Source organism: Vespula vulgaris, chromosome 7, assembly GCF_905475345.1.
Source record: "Vespula vulgaris chromosome 7, iyVesVulg1.1, whole genome shotgun sequence".
In the NCBI taxonomy this organism is placed as follows: domain Eukaryota; kingdom Metazoa; phylum Arthropoda; class Insecta; order Hymenoptera; family Vespidae; genus Vespula; species Vespula vulgaris.
Window position 1 is genome coordinate 3737187 of NC_066592.1, and position 15451 is coordinate 3752637.

Below are 15451 nucleotides of genomic sequence, written 5' to 3' on the forward strand. Positions count from 1 at the left end.
TATTCCCTTCTCTCTCGATATATCGATTAATATTAAAGACAAAAAGAAAACAAAAAAGGAAGAAGAGAAGAAAAAAAGGATTTCTTTTCAAAAAGCATACGATTCGAAGAATTTGTCATTTTTCGTGTATCACCTTCCTATTCGTAGGTATTCCAATCGGACGGTACATTCGTCGGAAAATTCGGATCTTGCGGTAGTGGACGTGGTCAGTTAGAACATCCACATTACATAGCAGTTAGCAACACTAATCGCGTTATAGTCAGCGATGGAAATAATCATCGGATTCAGATATTCGACGTGAACGGTCGTGTATTGAGTTCCTTTGGATCCGAGGGCTCGGACGAAGGTCAGTTTAAGTTTCCAAGAGGGGTAGCTGTTGACGAACAAGGCTATATAGTTGTTGCCGATTCCGGAAACAATCGAATACAAATCTTCAGTCCAGAAGGTAACTTTCTTAAGTCTTTCGGTGGCTGGGGAAGCGGAGATGGCGAATTCAAAGGTCTCGAGGGTGTTGCCGTTACATCAAACGGTAATATCGTTATATGCGATCGGGAAAATCATCGTGTTCAAGTATTCTGAAATTAATTCTAATCCTCTAATTCACATCAAATGTCAAATTAAAATGTCTTCGCTCTAAACGTGTAACCGTGTTCGATTTTATAACTAACGTTCTCCTAACGCGATGCATTTTTACGATGCCAGAGAACAATGCTAAGAACGTCGAATGAAATATAATATTTGCATTTTCGATCGATTCGAATTTATGAATACCTACTTAGGTACTATTTACTACGAGCCAGGATAATAATTATTTATCAACGTAAAACTCTCAATTTATTACGATCGTACAAGAACGTTTAAAAGCTTCGTTGTAATCTTCCAAGTAATTTTAAGATAAGCTCATCTTTTTTTTCTTTTCTTCTCTCTATCTCTCTCTCTCTCTCTCTCTCTCTCTCTCTCTCTCTCTCTCTCTCTCTCTCTCTCTCTCTCTCTTCCTCTATTTTTCTTTTAAAAACTTGCGAAAATGTTAACTTTTTGTCTTGACACTCGATAATTGTTATACGAAGTAACATGCATTAACAAATACATATGTATTTTTAACACGGTAATATTTAATGAGAAGCAATTTATAGCAACGGATAAATGATTTACTTTGAAGAAAGATATAAATTTAATAATTAAAAAATAAAATGATATATCGATTGTTCAAAAATCAAGCATCCGTTTCTCTATTATTTTTTCTTTATCTCTAATCTATTTCGTTCGTCATTCGCTCTTATCAATCTTCTCTATTCTCGATCTTTTCTTACCTATCATTCATCTTCGCCATCTAACTCTCGACAAAAAAAATAATTTGTTCGAACGATTCTTAAATTTGTACACTGAAACGAGGAGTTTGTATCGTTTGTACATGCTTGAAATAAATCGTTGCGGAAGTAATGCCTAAAATTTCGTTCACTTCATTTTAATTAACAATGCTTAAAATTCAAACTCGATAATACATAATCGACCTACATATGATATAAAAATTCTTCTTTTATTACATACCTTTCGTTTTAATATTTTCGTTCTTCCATCGAATAAGAATAGTTTCTCCTAATAAATATTTAATAATTGGTAAAATGTGAGCGAAAGGGGTAAGTCAAAAGGTGAGTGAGTCAATAAATATATAATTTATTAAATGCAATGTTGAAATGGTGTAACAATAGAGGGGCAGGCGAACGGTGATCGCACGATCTCCATCTAGAGCGGACAAGAGGTAATTTCGCCGCCCCCGCCTGACACCCCCGGATCGGAAATATAGATAAAATATTTTCGTTATTTATTTACAAGTATTAGTTGAACGTTAGTCGATAAATAATAAACAGTGGGCGTAATCCATTATTTAATATAATTTAATAATGTAATATATTACGTTTGCGATAATAAAAATATTACAAGAGATGGAGGCTTCTTTACCATTATTCGTTTTCCACTAAAAGTAAATGTGTACGTGTAATTGCGCCGTCCCCGTTTCAAAATTCATTCCTCGACAATTCTCGAACGTCTCTTGCTAAATTTTTACGAGAGCGTATTTTCTTTATATACGCTTAATACACGTATAAATATTATATCATATTTAGGTATATACCTCTTTATTTCTCATGTAACACATTTACATATAACGCGTGTCTACAATGTTTCCTTTAATCTCTTTCTCCCCCTCTCTCTCTCTCCCTCTCTCTCTCTCTCTCTCTCTCTCTCTCTCTCTCTCTCTCTCTCTCTCTCTCTCTCTCTCTCTCTCTCTTTCTCTCTCTTTGAAATGTTGCACTCTCGACGGAATTCAATTACGAAGCGAACGACGTTCGATGGGAACCGTCAGGAAATTTTGAAACGCCGACTAGAGAGACATGTCGAAACAGCTGTCGAAACCATCAACATTCCGGGAGTATCGCGAAACTTCGCGACGATCGACGGGATATGCAACAAATTATACAATGTGTGTGTATGTGTGTCTATATGTACGTATGTATGTATGTAATTGAATATCTGTTGATGTATATGTGAGGGCGTATGTGTGATCATAAATTCGTGTAACTTTCGTCGATAAGATAATAGAAAAATCCTAAAGTGTCTGTCTGTTGGTTTTTTTTTCTATGTATGTGCTGTGCTCTGTGTACGTATGTGTGTGTATATGAACGGAGAACAGTTTACAAGCGAGGGTGAAATCCACCACCTTTTTATTCTCTTCCCTTCTCTCTTTCTCTCTCTCTCTCTCTCTCTCTCGTTCTCTATCTTTCTCTCTCTCACACACATATACACACACACACACACACACATATTTTTTGATTCACCCTCTATCTTCACACCCTTGCTCGCTCGTTCACCGTCGAATTATCACAACGAAAGTACGCAACATGCTTGGACGTTATTTTATGTCGAGGAGAGTACACAACGCGTGATATACCTCGGTACGACTAGAAATAGGTATTATTATGTAACACGAACCAGGCAGGCAGCAAGCAGGTACGAAGTGACCATGTCTTAATCAAGGAACAGTGTATAGAAAATGAGCTAGGCACCGATCCGATCGTTTCGACCTTTTCGACATTGTGATACGTACATTTCACAGAGATAGTCTCGCGTCTTTCGATCTCCGCGAAACGCGAAACGTAAACAAATTGTTTTGGTGTCTCCTCGTTTCTCTATCTCTTTGTAAGCATATGTTTACGTGTGTGTGTATGTGTATGTGTGTAGGCGCATCTATGTGTGCGCGCATGTGGATGTGAATGTGTGTACGTATCTAGATACGTGTTTAGTGAATGAGAGAAAAACGAAGCTTTAAGAAAAAAAAAAAAAGAAAAAAAAGAATTACGTAAGGGCCCCGTCGTGTCTAATACTCTCCGCGGAGATATCGAAAGAATTATTTAATAACTCCGAATATGAAGGAACGACGAAGAAAAGAGTTTTATCCTTTTCTCTTTCTCTTTTTCCCTCTGTCTATTTCTCTCTTTTTTCTTTCTCTCTTTCTTTCTCTGTCTCTCTTTCTCTAGTTCTCTGTCTCTCCGCGTTCACGAGTTGAAAATTCACGCGGCGCCCTGTAAATGTACGTATCCGTATGTTTCTATCTTCTTTTTTTTTTGGAGTTATTTTTATTTATTATTTTTTTTTTTCTTTATTCTTTTTCTTGGACTGGACAATTGGAAATACTCGAATCTATAGCCGCGCGAATCAATCATTCCCAATTCTTTGAAGAGAAGTTTGCTTTATGTTTTTTTTTCTTTTTTATCTTTTCATTAATTAGTTCTGCTATACCTACTGATTCGTCATCTGCGTTCTAAAAAGTTAGTTTGAAAAGTGGCATGACGTACTCCATTTTTTATATGTTTATATATATATGTATATATATATGTATATATAATATATATATATACATATTTGTATATATGTACGTGTAGATGGATTAATAAACACGTATATATGTACATACATATATATCATCTGTTTATCGAGTTTAATCGAGTAGTAATAAAGTTATAAGTAATTAGTTAATTAATTAAAGTGGCAGCAGTTAGGCCATGCGGCTCCTATTATCTATTCGTCTTTGACTCTTGGCTTTCTTACGTAGACTTTAAAAATGTTTTTTTCCCATTTTTTGACTTATTAAACCTTTTACATTTTTTTGAGAATAATTTGTATGTATTAAGTGTCTTTTAAAGTTTATGTATCCTCGAAGCGCCTACCCTAGCGATGTCTTTTTTAATTAGTATTATTTTTTTTATTATTCTTAGTTATTTTTTCCTCACTCTCCCCGCGCCACAAGTCGCAAGAATTAAAACCACGCGCTCGGATTAAATCATTTTCGGTGTATACAATATACATACATTAGCGGATCGTACATGGATACGTATGTATATAATATGTATGTGTGTGTACGTATATATACATACAAGAGAGCAGATAATTAATCGGACGGGGGAGGGGGAAATTCCTGAAATATTTTGTCCGTGGCGTCGACTAATTAAATTATTAATTTCTTTTCTTTTTATTCTTTAATCAATTTTTTTTTATTTATTTTTTTATTTATTAATTTTTTTTTCTTAATCTTTTTCCTCTTCAATTATCCGAATAACGTTTTCTCTTTATGACTGAAAAATATTGTGTATTTCATATCTTTCTTTCTTTCTTCCTTCCTTCCTTCCTTCCTCTCCTCCTTTCTTTCTTCCTTTCTTTCATTTTTGTTTTATTTATTTATTTAGTTATTTAATTATTTATGTATTCATTGATTTATTTATTTATTTTATTTTATTTTATTTTACTTTACTTTAATGAATTTTATTTCCTTTTTATTTAAGTCTCTCAGAGGAAAAAAAAAAGAAAAAGAAAGACGATATCTCATCATTGTTAATATTCGCAGTCGTTTACGCCAAGACTTTCGAACTTTCGAAGAAGCTTGCCCTTCGAACTTTATCGTCTTTAAATACCCTACTATTTACCTTTCTTTTTATCCTTATTCTTAATTCTCATTTCTTCGAAAGGCCGAACGCTCGAAAAAAAATTTTTGAAACTTGATTGATTGCCACGTACAGGGGGGAAAAAGTTTTCTTTTATTATTAATATTATTAATATTATTAATATTATTATTATTATTATTATTATTATTATTATTATTATTATTATTATTATTATTATTATTATTATTATTATTATTAACGCCCGACGACGAACACTTCGAAAAGAGAAAGGAAAAAGGACAAAGTAAAAAAAGAGAAAAAGAAAAGGAAAAATAGGTAAAAAAAAAGGGAAAAGAAAATATCGCTCAGGAGGAAAGCCTCGTTTCCTCCCTCGACCACCTCTTCTCTCACAACGCGCGCGCGCGCGTCCCACTTTCTTCCTCTTCTCATACAATAATAGTCGCTAGCCCTCGTGTTTGTTTAAATAGATTCTTAAATATGCAATAAGCAAAAATATGAATATATAATAATAGTTTTGTGTGTGTGTATATATAATAATTATTATTTACTCGTTTCATTTTACGATAGGATCATGATTCATTCATTAATTTAACAATGATTAAAAGAGTGTGAGAATGTTTTCATATCCATTTTTTTTATTTTTTTTTTATTTATTTATTTTTTTTTATTTTCTCATTAAACCTTCCTTCCCTTACTCAGAGTATCTGTCTCTCTTTCTCTCTCTCTCTCTTTCTTTTTCTCCCTCTTTGAATCTCTATCTATTTTTTTCTTTCTATCCTTCCCCTTTTCTTTCCTCTATAACCCTCTTCCCATTTTTCTTTATAACTAATAATTTTCTTTAAGCTTAGTGGCATGAGAATGCTCGTTGGAATTGACTCTTGTGTACAATATTTCCATTTTTTTTTCTTTTTTTTTTTTGTTACTCTCCTCCCTTTAGGTTCACCACATATAGTTCTCGCCTTCTCTTCTATCCGCAAATTAACTCCGATCGTGTCGTTTTACGTAACAATCATGCCTGTGTCTGTGTCTGTGTCACAGTGAGTGCCTGTAAATACATATGTATGTATATATGTAGCCGACGATCGACACAAGTAGAGTCATAGTCGAGCCGAATCGATCTATCGATCGAACGATTGATCTATCTCGGATATTGATCATCTTACGTATTTATGTTTGTATCTATGTATATATGTATATGTGTACTTTCACTTGAACGAAGCGTTCTCGTTTTTCTATATAAAAAAAAAAAAAAAAAGAAAAAAGAACACGCCGGATCTGTCTGTCTGTCTGTCATTTCAATCCTCTTTTTCTTTCTACTTCAATCTATCCTTTCTACTTTCCCTCTTTCACTGCATTCTCTCTCTCTCTCTCTCTCTCTCTCTCTCTCTCTCTCTCTCTCTCGCTCTCTCCATCTTACTCCTTCTCTCTCTCTCCCTTTGTTTGTTTAGTTATTTCGCGGAAATACTTTCTTGGATCACCATAAATTTATCACAATAGACTTTTGTCATTTTAAAATCGAGCTTTTTACGCGCGAGTCCACGGTTATAAGCGCGTGTAACTCCCTAAGATGACGTAATAAACCTCGCTTTTAATCATTCTCTTCATCTCTCTCTCTCTCTTTTTTTCTCTCTTTTTCTCTTTCTTTCAAAAAATCTTCCCTTTTTTTTTGTTTACTTGCTTCTTTCTCTCTTCTCCTCTTTACCTCTCTCTTCCTCTCTTTCTTTCTCTACGCTAAAGAATCTTTAAAAAAATTCCCTACGCTGGAGGGAGAAACGGTAGATGTAGTTTTGTAACAATATATAATCGACTAGCTTATCCTAAATGTTAACACTACGAGAATTGATTATACTGTGACTTTAAGCACAGCCCGTGGATGAGTCGCCCTCCACCCCGTTCCACAAAAAATCCCGCTTTTCTTTTTTCGTTTCTATTTTCTTTAATTTTTTTTTCCCCTTAGGAGAGCTACTTCACTCTAAAGTAGTCTCCTCAAATCGTTCTTCTTACCTTCTTTCTCTTCTTTTTATCTTCATATCTTCTTCATCTTCAACTTTTAAATCCTCAGTGTCTTCTTCATCTTCTCTGTCTTTTACCTTCATCGTCCCTATTTTATCGCTTCGACAAATTAACGCGGATATTCCTAACGACATCTCAAAAAGACAACATTCTCTCTCTCTCTCTCTCTCTCTCTCTCTCTCTCTCTCTCTCTCTTTCTCTATTCCTATCTCTTTGTCTTTCTTCGGTAAAAAAAAATCCTTCATTTTATTTTACTCGCTTCTTTCTACTTTTTTCTCTTAGTTCATCTACGCTAACCTCGTTTGGCTTTCGATTTTAATAACGATTGCCGTATGATGGAAGAGCACGAGAGCATACGGGTACGACGACTGTGAATAGGATTCGATAATCGCGCTAAGATTTTCATTAAAATAATATATAGATATATATATATATATACATATATATATGTGTGTGTATATATATTATATATATACGTATGTATGTGTAAATGTGTATGTGTGTCTATTTATGTATATATTATAATATATTATGTACGTATATAGATCGATGTGAAATATAAAAATGAAAGGATTCGAGTGCCGTTCAGCACCCATATTTTTTTCAAAATATATCAAATCTATCTCTGTCTTTCTTTTTCTTTCCAAATTACTGACAGCCCTGCCTTATCAGCCCAAGGACACAAATTCTCTCTCTCTCTCTCTCTCTCTCTCTCTCCCCCTCTCTCCCTCTCTCTCTCTTTTTCTCTTTCTTATACGTCGAAATCATGTCGTATTAACACGATCGTTTTCACCTCTCACAATATCGCTTTATCGTTTCTGAAACTTAATGAAAATGAGAGTAACATACTAGAGGCAGGGTTTTCGTTCCTCTCATCGACAAAACTGACACATTTGATAAGTATATAAGAAAAACCAGAAACGATAGAACAAGAACGATGCCAAAAATATCGATCGAATGAAGATTTGTTAAATAAAAATAATAAACTTGAGAATACAAAAATGAACGTAATTTGATATTAACAAATGGAACGTTAAGAAAGACAAGTTTTTCACTTGGTAAAGTTTAAAATAAATTGGATGTTAGACGAATCGAGAATGTTTAATCCTCGATATTGCAAAGATTAAAAAAGAATAAAAAAAAGACAGGAAGAAAGAAAAAGAAGAGAAAAAAAAACAATTTTTAAATGTAAAAAAAAGTCAAGAAAAAAAGAGCAAAAGGAAAGTAAAGACAATTAAACAAAGAATTGATTGATTCACAAAACGTTCCCCCTTTTGTAAGATCAAAGCTCTCTTTTGTTCTCTCGTAGCTCGTCGAGGTGATAAGAAAGAAATATGTAAGTATATCTTCCAGCGTATGATGCTCGCTCGATCGATCGATCGATCGATCGATCAAACAAGTAATCAATCGATTCAAAGGACTTTCCTCCTGGAGAATTACTTTCCGATCGTGTCGCCGTTGGCGTTCCTCGTGCTGCTGGATTGACGATCGTTTAAATGACCTCTGGCTTGCCGGCTAGTAGGCTGGCCCCTGGGCTAGATGAGTGCGAGCTTTGGGGGACAGCAACCGCTCGTGAAATGGCCGCTGGCTGCCTCACGTTCCCGTTTGCGGCGGCCCTGGCGTTCTGCAGTCTAATTTGCAAGAAACATTTGCTAGATATAACGATCCCAGTCCAAACTTCACTCCACTTTTCGGGGATTAGTGATACACAACACCGAACGATCAAGCAATCCCACGAAACTCGTCAACGACAACGTTAACAGGCGCAGATCTAGCTGTCCTTCGATCGATCAAGCTGCTCATCATCTCGAACAAGTGTTTTTCTAACGATGCAAGAAGAATGCTTTTTTTTGTCACAAATTTTTTCCTTTCTTTTTCTTTTTTCTTTGCGATTCGTTTTGCCAATACCTATAGAAAAATATTCGGTGGCTTTTTCGTTCTCTGTCTTTCTTTTTTTTTCTCTTTTTATCTTTTTGTTCTTTAAAATAAAATCATGTTAATACTTGCAATTTACTTTTTTAACGATCAATGTATGACAATTTTTTCAGCACGTATGTCGGAAGTTAAGTTTGAAAATCATTAGTCTAACCTGTCAACTAGATTATATCTCTCTCTATTATGCGAAAACATAATGTAATTTATTTTTTAATGTAGAATATAAACAGACAATAATCGAATTAAAAATGCTCGATGAAAACTAAACAGAAAAAGAAGAAGCATCAAAATATTTCTACGTATAATTCTTTGACGTAAAAAGGAGAAAAAAGAAAACAAAACAAATTATAATGTAATTCATTGCAATACCCTGTTAACAGGTTAAATAATCTAGAAGATATTGATTTGAGAATTTTATAGAAAATAGGAAGATCGATTTTTATTAGCAGCGTGAAGATCGAAAAACTTCTTTCGTCTACGATGGAAGCTTCGAAATCCAACACGACATCATATACATATATATAAAGAAAGAGAAAGATTACTTGAATAAAACACCGCTAATACGAGTAACACGAATGCATCGTTACTTTCTATATGTATATATGTATATGTAACACTGACAATGAAAAACTGCAAGTAACTGCGACGAACATCGGTAAGAAATTCGTGTCGTGTAACAAGGAATACTGATCGTCGTGGTTGAAGCGATATTCAGCAGGTATCGTTCGACGTGTTTTTTTATTATTATTATTATTATAATTTCTTTCTCTTTAATTTTTTTCTTTCAATCTTTTCTTGAATTCTTTTTTTTTTATCTTTTTTCTCATTTCTTTTTAATTTTTTATTTTCTTATTTGTTTTTTTATGATTTTTTTTTTGTTCTTTTTTAATTGAGCAGTGTTCGCCGAAACGATCGCCCTACTTGTTGTTTTGTTACTTACCGGTCGTGAATCGTCCCACGACAAGCTGCATTAGTACACACAGAGAAGAGGGAGACTTTAGAACTTTAGTTGTCTTTCGTACGGTAAGCCTTTTTGTGTGCTAACAAGAACTCTACGTAACTAATGTGCGTGCTACATCGTTGCAACAGGAAATGCACGGGATAGAGAAAACGGGCTGGCCTACTAACTTGATTTTTGACTGCCGCATAAATTGTTGGATCTTTCTTGCAGCTTGATGGGCCGCTTGCTGATGAACTGCCTGTTGCCTTGAACAAGCGGACCCAGGACGTGAGCGATAGTTCCGATAATTGCTTTGAATCACCAGGGCTGCCTTCGTAGCTTGCCTTTAAACGTAAAAGACAATAAAGTGAAGAGAACGAGGGTGAAGGGAAGAGAGGAAGGTAACGTTGTGTTACGAAATTTTTTGAAGAAATTTGCGAGAACAATGGAACCCTGAAGGGAAGCGGAAATGAAAGAGAAAAAGAAATGAAAAGAAAAAGAAAGAGAGAGAGAGAACGAAGAACTTGGCATACGATCGAACGAAATTAGTATTAACTTCGAAGAAAGGTAAGTTAATCTCGTATTCGCACCGTCGCGGCTCGTGGTAAGTGTAGGGAGGTTAAAGAAGGGGGTTGCGGAAGGCCGACAAGGGAGGGAAAGAGAGACTCTAGCAAAAGTTGTTGAATTATTTACGACGCCAATTAAAAGTTTGCCCCGTGCGGCACGTACCTCGAACTCGAGCGTTATCGGTCTGGTTGACCTGGATCGCGTTAAATTAATGTGCGGCGAACGTGCATGTACGTATCTCTCGATAATTACTCATCGCTCGTTAAAATTAGTCGGGTGATCTCGCGAGATTCGGAGATGAAAGGGGAGACGACGGGGAGATGATTCGTCGAGAGAGAAAAAGAATCGTGATGGAGGTAGGTGGCGAAGATAATTGTGGTCGGTCGGTCGGTCGATTGATTGGTTGGTTGGTTGGTTGGTTGGTAGGTAGGTTGGTTGGTTGGTTAGTTGGTTGGTTGGTTGGTTGGTTGGTTGGTTGGTTGGTTGGTTGTTTAGTTGGTTGGTCGGTTGATTGGTGATTAGTTGGTTACCTGTAATAAGCGCACTGCTTGTGCCGACGATAATACTGTTGGATGAGAACGGCTGCGTGTCTTTCGGCCTCTTCTTGCCTCTGACGACCCTTGTAACTCCGATAGGCCTTCTGGATCATTCTCGCGGCATGATAAAGTTCTCTCTGCTCTCGGTCGGACAGGGTCAACCTACTCAAGTCAGCCTCGTTCCCATCGGTATTCCCATTTCCATCGGTTCCACTGCCATATTTCCGCTCGTTACAGCTTGGATAGTACTGACCGCCACCGTTCTGATTGTTACCGCCGTCTAGTTGCAGCTGCAATTGCAAAAATTCGCAAAAGTCGGCCGTCGTCGGGGGTGGCGAGGGCGAGTCCGGTGTGAGGCAACTGCTGGAAGGACTCGATGGACTCGCCTCGGCGTCGGCGTCCGAGACGGAGGCCGCGCCTCCGCTGCACTCACGGTACGAGTCGAACAATTCGCCGGAATCGAGAGGCTGGAAAAAAGTTCGATTCGCCAAGTGCGTTCACGTGAGTTCACGTTCTAACATTTTTACATCGTTTACGTAACGCGTCTCATTACATTACAAATGATATCTACGTAGGTACGTATCTGTGTGTCTCCTTTTTTTTCTAGTATGTGATATGCGAGTTACGTATGTATATGTATGTATCTATGTACATCTAATTGTAAGTAAATAAAAAAGCAGTGAAATTCACCATTTGCTCCATCAAAGCATCTTCTAACGGCGACAACGGTGGTGGCGGCGGCGGAGGGGACGAGGAAGAAGACGGAGAATCACCTTCCGCTCTCTTGATCCTTTCCGGTAGCGCGGCTATAATTTGTTCGGCCAACGTCAGCACCCTCGCGTCTTCTTCCCCTATAAAAAGGAATCACCACCCTAGCGAAGATTGTAAAGTCTGATCCCGAACCGCCGAAACCACACCGATCACAACACCGAAGTTTAAAAGCCGTTAACGTACGATGAGCCACATCTCATGTCAATAAAACGTTTAACACCAAGACTCGCCGTTACTCGTATTACACCGGTTAAACGGCTGCGATAATACAGACCGACATCTTGAAGGAGGGAACCGGTGTTGATATCTCCCTCTGTTCCTTGAGAGTTCGCTCGTTAAAGCGATGTTTTTCGAGATAGTCGATGAGTTTACGAGACTTCTCTATTAGCCATCCTTCGTCATCTTTTCTTTGATAGATTCTCTTTGTCCTTATTATTATTATTATTATTGTTATTATTATTGTTATTTTTATTTTTATTATTATTATTATTATTATTATTATTATTATTATTATTATTATTATTGTTATTGTTATTATTACTATTGTTAATGCTTTTGTTTTAATATTTTTGCTTAAGTTTCTTTTTTGCGATACCCTATTCACACGAAGTACGACCCGACGCTCGTCGCGTGCGAATGAAATCATCGTCGTTGACAAAGATCGGCAGGGGCCGATACGTGTTAGTAGGCGGCTAAGAAAGTTAGACTTTTATACAGCAATCATCCAACACCAGCATTTACGAAGGCCAAGCAACACCAATACTGCTCAAGCTGCAAGAGTTTCAGAGGAGTTGGAGGATAAGTGAGCCTCGACCGCCTGGTCGCCGTTTGTACGCATACAGAGACAGAGAAAGAGATCGTGTTAAAGTAAGGGGCGCTGTATTAGCTAGGATTCTACGGATCAAAGGCCACGCAATACTGTCATTTCGGATGATAGATCTATCGGCGTGTGTGTCGGAAAAAACAGAGTTACGGATAATTACAGATAGATAGATACAGGCAGACAGACAGACAGACAAACAGAAGGGGAAACCAGGAGGGTACGGACCTACGGTCTCTTGAGGGGTCGGAGCGCTCTCCATTCCCTGATCGCCGAGGCCTAACGACGATTCATCCTCTTGCAACAATTCCATGTTGTCCAGGAGCGGGGAGCCACCTGTGTTTTTCGATAAACCCCTTAATACTACTCGTTTGCCTCAAATGATACACTCGCACAACTTACGGCCTTTTACTCTCTAGGATTTACTGTTGGGTGTGGCGCGGGGTAAAGGAAGAGAGGTATGTGTATGTGTGTGTGTGTGTATGTGTAATTTACGTGTGGATATTAAGTGTGGATGCGCGTGTGCACGGAGAAGGGCAGTATAATAGCAAACAAGACTAACACAACGCCAGATCGAGACCGCTGTCTTGAGAGGGCCTCCTAGGGCTAGGACTGGCAGGTCGCAAGAAAAGCCTCTCGTCTTGCCTTCTGGCTTCGAGCCGATTCAGTTCTTCGGCGATTGCCGTGTGTCCGTTCTCCGCGGCGAGCTCGGTGGCGCTTCTGTTTTGACGATCCCTCACGCGTAACGCCATCGCGTTCCATCTGCAAAATCAAACGACGGAACGAACGTTTCATCTTTCATTCCTTTCAATCCGTGACACCTCCTCGGGTCAATCGTCGATGCCAACCTATAAAGTATTTTAGCGGTATCAGCGTGACCAGCGGCACAGGCCCAAGCGAGCGGTGTCAATCCAGCACTGTCTTGTCTCAGAGCATCGACTTCAGCGTCCAAAACGTTACTCGGATTTTCAGCCCTCCAATGTAGCAATGCGCAAGCTAATCTCGAATATCCCAAACCTGCTGCCAAATGTAACAGAGTCGGACCACCTGATTGAAGAGCTTCGGCACCGACTCTCCACGGGCGAACGACAGCGTCCTAAAGGATAAAACGTCCCATCGTTAGCCTCTCGATTGAAATTCTCACGAATTTTACCAAACGTACCTGGCAATAAGCCACGAGTCGTTCTTCCAAGTGAGCCGCTGGGGACGGCGGACCTGGTCCTTGTAATCGAGATTCGACATCCGCCAATCGATCCAACAATGCTCTCTCTGGATTCGGTTCGGTCGTAGGTGCTCTTCGATATTCGAAGGCAACACTGTCCGATACGACAAAGCCATCGCATGCAACCTGAAGAGACGCAATACCCGGGGCATGGGCTGGACATCGACAACGTAATACACCAGGTTGAACCAAACAGGCCTTTACCGGCTCCGCGTCGAAAAGTACCGAATAATTTTGCGAACCGTTGCCACCTGTCCATGGACCGGCAACCAAAACCTACGAGTATTTCAAAAATCAATAAAAATATTTTTAAATAAATAATTGACACGCATAAAAACTTTGTCGAACGTTTGATATGCATACTTTGACTCCACCCTCGGTATAACTCCACTCGGGACTGTACTCTGCGATCTGGACGGTTGTCCCAGGCTGACATCCAACATCGTTTTCAGGTCCACCCCTAATTTCCGGTTTCGTATCCTCGGCCTCGAAATCGTGCAATTCCGGTAAATCTCCAAACACATCGAAGGCATCCAAATTGATCAGCACGTCGTCGGACGAATCGATAAAGTCCATCGGATTTATCATACTATCGTCCGCGGGTGAGGGTGACGGCGAGGGCGGTACCATGTTTGCGGATAATGTCCTCTGAATATCTTCCTGACTCAAGTCTAACATTTTTGCAAAATCTGTGACCTCGGAACCCGAACTGGTGATAGGTAAGGATTGAACGGTGGACCGATCCATGCTATCCTGCGCATCGATCTCTTGCTGCGTTTGTTGTTCTCTATCGACGCTAGTTTGCTGAACGATTTGTTGCTCCGTCACTTGTTGCATTTCAACTTGCTGACTCTGCTGTTGTTGTTGTTGCTGCTGCTGCTGTTGTTGCTGCTGTTGTTGTTGCTGTTGTTGCTGTTGCTGCTGTTGTTGCTGCTGTTGTTGCTGTTGTTGTTGCTGTTGCTGCTGCTGTTGCTGTTGTTGTTGTTGTTGTTGATGATGATATGGTTGACTGTTCAGTATCAGAAGACCACCTCCACCTTGAATTTGTTGCAAACTTAAAACTAAAGGAGCCGGCTGTTGGCTCTGAGTCGAATGGGAATGTCTGGAATATACACGTGGTGCCGGCGAAGCTGTTGTCGAAGGCTGCTGACCGCCGGTCGTCGATGAAACCTATTTGGTATAGTATCGACTTAACTATTGATGAGACACCGCGAAAACCTAAAAATAATTACGACTGTTTCCTATTTACCTGATTATCTGGTGTTAGCCTCCTAGGTGCAAGCTGCGCGCTACTGCTGGAAGAGGTAGAGGATGCCCTCTGTCTATCCAGCAGTTGCGAAACGATCATATCAACCGGATGAGTGGAGTGCTGCGTGAGATGAGGATTATTCGGATCATCGTCTCCACCGAGGAACATGGGCCTTAATTGAGAAGCCAGCTCGTCTCGCGTCCATTCTTTCTTGTCTGGTGGTAACGCGAGACACGTTGGTAGAGCTGCTAACTTCGCGTCACCGTCCGGATATGGAACGTTTAGGTAATGGACGAGGACGACGTCCGGATTCTGAAGGAGCCAATAACATCTCCTATGAAACGTTGGTAGAATCGCCGAATGCACGTAACAGCCATAGATGCATTCGACGCCCTGGACCTGCGATTTCGTGGACACAAATTTCATTTCTCTCATAAATCACG

General features: G+C 38.8%; 2 protein-coding genes across 10 annotated transcripts in view; one reads left to right on the top strand and one right to left on the bottom strand.

The window, feature by feature from the left end:
• LOC127065193 (RING finger protein nhl-1) overlaps positions 1 to 1449 on the top strand; it is a 54520-nt gene extending 53071 nt beyond the window's left edge. For all 4 annotated transcript variants that reach the window (XM_050997206.1, XM_050997211.1, XM_050997208.1 and 1 more), the window contains one exon: positions 148 to 1449. In XM_050997206.1, coding sequence (XP_050853163.1) covers positions 148 to 579 — 432 coding nt within the window. In that variant the 3' untranslated portion in view covers positions 580 to 1449. The remainder of the gene's footprint in view (positions 1 to 147) is intronic.
• The window catches only part of LOC127065192 (calmodulin-binding transcription activator 2), a 51699-nt gene continuing 37188 nt past the window's right edge, over positions 941 to 15451 (bottom strand). For 3 of the 6 annotated variants that reach the window (XM_050997200.1, XM_050997201.1, XM_050997205.1), the window contains 10 exons: positions 15009 to 15407; positions 14123 to 14929; positions 13700 to 14035; positions 13386 to 13633; positions 13100 to 13299; positions 12766 to 12873; positions 11637 to 11797; positions 10941 to 11413; positions 10032 to 10187; positions 941 to 8599 (listed from right to left, as the gene is read on the bottom strand). In XM_050997200.1, coding sequence (XP_050853157.1) covers positions 8461 to 8599; positions 10032 to 10187; positions 10941 to 11413; positions 11637 to 11797; positions 12766 to 12873; positions 13100 to 13299; positions 13386 to 13633; positions 13700 to 14035; positions 14123 to 14929; positions 15009 to 15407 — 3027 coding nt within the window. In that variant the 3' untranslated portion in view covers positions 941 to 8460. Of the gene's footprint in view, positions 8600 to 9843; positions 9869 to 10031; positions 10188 to 10940; positions 11414 to 11636; positions 11798 to 12765; positions 12874 to 13099; positions 13300 to 13385; positions 13634 to 13699; positions 14036 to 14122; positions 14930 to 15008; positions 15408 to 15451 lie in introns of all 6 variants that reach the window. The other 3 variants (XM_050997202.1, XM_050997203.1, XM_050997204.1) reach the window with 3 other exon arrangements.